This window comes from Orycteropus afer, unplaced genomic scaffold (assembly GCF_000298275.1).
Source record: "Orycteropus afer afer isolate SDZICR_OR568_19922 unplaced genomic scaffold, OryAfe1.0 scaffold00042, whole genome shotgun sequence".
Classification (NCBI taxonomy): Eukaryota; Metazoa; Chordata; class Mammalia; order Tubulidentata; family Orycteropodidae; genus Orycteropus; species Orycteropus afer.
Genome location: NW_006921629.1, coordinates 8,956,630 through 8,960,160, shown reverse-complemented (window position 1 = coordinate 8,960,160; position 3,531 = coordinate 8,956,630). Strand labels below are relative to the sequence as shown.

At 56.2% G+C, this 3,531-nt stretch overlaps 1 protein-coding gene across 1 annotated transcript in view; it reads right to left on the bottom strand.

Annotated features, from left to right (window-relative positions):
- The window catches only part of ABR (ABR activator of RhoGEF and GTPase), a 184,278-nt gene extending 184,188 nt beyond the window's left edge, over positions 1 to 90 (bottom strand). The window contains exon 1 of the mRNA XM_007937423.2: positions 30 to 90. Within this exon, the coding sequence (XP_007935614.1) occupies positions 30 to 90 (61 nt within the window). The remainder of the gene's footprint in view (positions 1 to 29) is intronic.
- Positions 91 to 3,531: the final 3,441 nt, after the last annotated feature.

Genomic DNA, 3,531 nt, shown 5'->3' with positions numbered 1-3,531 from the left:
CGACCTCCCCGGCCCGCGCGCACACGTACTGCTGTAGAGGGTGTCGATCCACGAGAGACGCGGCAGGCCCCGGTGGCTGAGCGGCTCCATGCCGGTGGCTACCCGCGGCGGCGGCGGCGGCGGGTCCGTCAGATCGGAAACCCGACCCTCATCGCACAACAAAGGAGGGAGGGCGCGGGCGGGCTGGCCGGCGGGGAGACGCGAGGGGAGGCCAGCCTCGGAGGCCGAAGTTGCCGAGCGCAGGCTGGAGGCAGGGGCAGGCCGGGAAACAGGTAGCAAGGAGGAGCGAGCTGGAGCTTCCAGGAGCAGAGCGGAGAGCCGGCGAGAGGAGGCGAGCGCCCTCGAGAACCCTTCCGGCCACTGCGGCCGCGGAGAGCTTCCCTGCGGATCCCGGAGCCTCAGCCCCGCAGCCCGCCCGCCAACTAGCAACTTCCCGGGGGCTGCACGGCGCTCCAGGGGCGGGGGCCGGGGGCTGCGACCAATCGGAGCAACGCTCCGCCGCTCCCACCCCACCCCGCCGGCAGCACGCCTCCGGACCCCTGGCGGGAGGTGTGGGGAGCAGCCCGGGTCCCCACGGACGCCCAGGCGAGAGGAGTTCCAGCCGGTGCCGGAGGAGCACTCCCGTGGGGGTCTCCGGGCGGCGACGCAAATCCAGGCTCCTCCCCTCGCCAGGCTCAGCAGAATTCGGGCAACCGCATCCAAGGTGCTGCGGGGAGACCTATGAGCCCGCAGGGGTGACATCACCTGCCACCCCAGGATCTCTAAGCGCAGTTTCTGGGGCTGGTGCGGCTGCCAGGCCCCTCCCCTAGACAGGCCTGGGGGGCGGCGCCGATGGGGTTAATGTCTGCCCTGGGACTCCTTCGTTCAGAGCCTCGTCTATTTAAACACCCTTGACCTAAGAGCACAGCAGTTCCTGCCCTACACACCAGAGGGCAGCGGCTGGATAAAGGGGTAGGCTGGTCAGCGAGGGGCTGCAGAGGGAGATAAAGCTCCCAGATGAGCCCCTTTTGGGCGGAAGGACAAACTGGGGTACTGGCAGGGCCCAGGGTCTCCTCCAGGAACCTTCCCAGGAGGGTATAATGTATGCATAATCATATGCAAGCAGAGGGAAGTCCTGGGTCAAGATGCTTCAGAGAACAGACCTTTAGGAACAAAATTCTAACAAAGACACCTCCAGAGCAGGGCAGAAGTTGGGGGCCTCATGCCTGTCCCCTGAGTCCCTGCTTTATAGGAGCTAAGACCATGCACCCTCAGATTTGGAGAAGGGGCCTAGTGGTGGGGGCTGTGTGGGGGGTGGTTAGGCTAGAGTGGTCTAGGGCTGAAGGCTTTTTCCAAATGTAAGGGAAGTGAAGGGAACCCTGAACTGGGCCTTTTAGGCTGGTTTTACCTCAGGTAAGTTGCTGGTAATGGAGCAGTCCCCACCCCTCATCCCAACCCCAAGCAACTTAAAAGCAAAGCCTTCCTGGCACCTAAGTCTACAGACCATGGTTCTAAGGTGAAGCCTTGGGGAGCGTAGTGTTCTCAGCATCCACAGAGTAAGGGGTGGGGAGGGCTTCTCATTCTAAACAACAGATCGAGTTCTTCTTACGGGGAGAAGTGGACCCTCAACCATAATGCTAAGAGGAAGCCTGCACCCAGACCCAAGCAGAGTGGCCAGAGCTACTCAAGGGAAGATGGCCAGCAGCTCATGGCAGGTCGGGGTGAGTCCCCAGGAGGGGCAAGGGAAGATGCTCTGGGTGTGGGAAGCCTCGATGGGTGGCCGCAGTGGCTATTTTTCACCCATGAGGTCACGGCAACCCCTCCCAGCATCCCCTCAGCTCCCCTCCGTGCCTGCCCGCCTTGCTCAAGCACTGGCTCTGTCTCTTGCTCCCCCCACTCCCTGCTCAGCTGTCACCCTCCCACCCATCCTCAACTTGCACATAAGATTGGGAGGGCCAGGCAGGCACCTGGAGGTTGGCAGGGAGGGGGGCGTGCATTTCCAACAAGGCGCTCCAGAAATAGAGCAGGGATGGGAGAGAAGGAACAAGCCAACTTTCCTTTCGGAGGAACTAGAGGCGGGTGGCACAAGTGTAGGAGCCGAGAGCGGCCTAGGGCCCCTCTTCTTCCCACTTGGAACTCTGAAGTCACAGAGCCCACAGGAAAAAGGAGGAGACAGGAGCAGGAGCTGTGGTCACCAGCTCAAAGAACAGCAGCGAGGCCAAAACAACAGCAACCAGGCGGCCTGGGCCCTCAGTCCACACCATGGGGAGTTTCCTGGTGGCCACAGCTGGTGCTGACTTTGAGGAGGCTGTGGATTTTTTTTTCCCCCTCTTGTGAGTCACATACATTTGCATACATTTTACATTTTTATCTACAAAGGCTAGAACAAGCTATTTTCAGCATTTTTTCAAGCTAAAATCTTGCAGTTGCTCTCCTTAGCATTGCCATGGTTTGCTTTTTTCCTAAATTCTGACCTGGACCTCCCTCTCCAGAACATATTATGGGGAAGAGAGAGAAAGACAAATCTTTTTAGAAGGCAGGAGAAGGTACCCTGTGGTATAGTGGTTAAGGCATATGGCTGCTAACCAAAAGGTCGGTGGTTTGAACCCACCAGCTGCTCCTTGAAAGAAAGATAAGACAGTCTGTTTCTGTAAAGATTTACCACCTTGGAAACCTAATAGGGGTTACTATGAATCAGAATCGACTCAATGGCAGTGAGTTTGGCTTGACTTTTTTATAGGAGTGGGGAAAATGCTCCTAATAACTAACAATAAATGCCTGCTATGTGCTTGGTTCTGATCTTAGTGCTCTGTTTAAGAGGATTATCTCACTGTGACCTCATTGTCATCCCATTTTTTCTCCTATTTCCCACATGAGAAAACTGAGGCACCGGAGCATTTTAGTAGCCTGCATCATCAGTAAATGGGGGGCTGGGATTTGAACCACCATGCATGCTGTCCAACACTCTGCTGACTGGTGAAAGTGGGTGGTGAAGGCTATTGGAAATTTTTGTTGGTCCATGGGTTAGACACCACCTTCTAGGGCACCCTTCCATTTCCACATATCTGTTATGGACATGCATGTCTTGGGAAAGGGCAATTAAGAGTCCCTTGATGCCTTTATTGATGGTCTCCAATAGATGTTTACACATCTGTATGGACAGCCTGACTCTGACCTCAGCTACACAGACAGGTAGATGGGCCTTTGGGCATCTACAAATTTGGGTGATTTGGGAATGGAACAGAAGCCTCCAGATTCTTGACACTGGGGGTGGGGAAGAGGCTTGGGAGACCCAACACCACATCCCGGGAAGGAAGGAGTTAAGGAATCATTCTTATCTGCATTTTGCCAAAGGAGATGCTACCATGAAATGCTTCCACCATCATCCACAATCTGTCAGAGCAGTGCGAGGTGTTCATGTGGACAGACAACCTGATTCAGCTAAGTGTGGGACTATCTAAACCCAAGGCACTGAATCATCACCGTCCCACTGCCTCCTCCATGTCCTTACTACTCATTCATCACCCAGTCCATCAGGCCAACGCTCTCTGC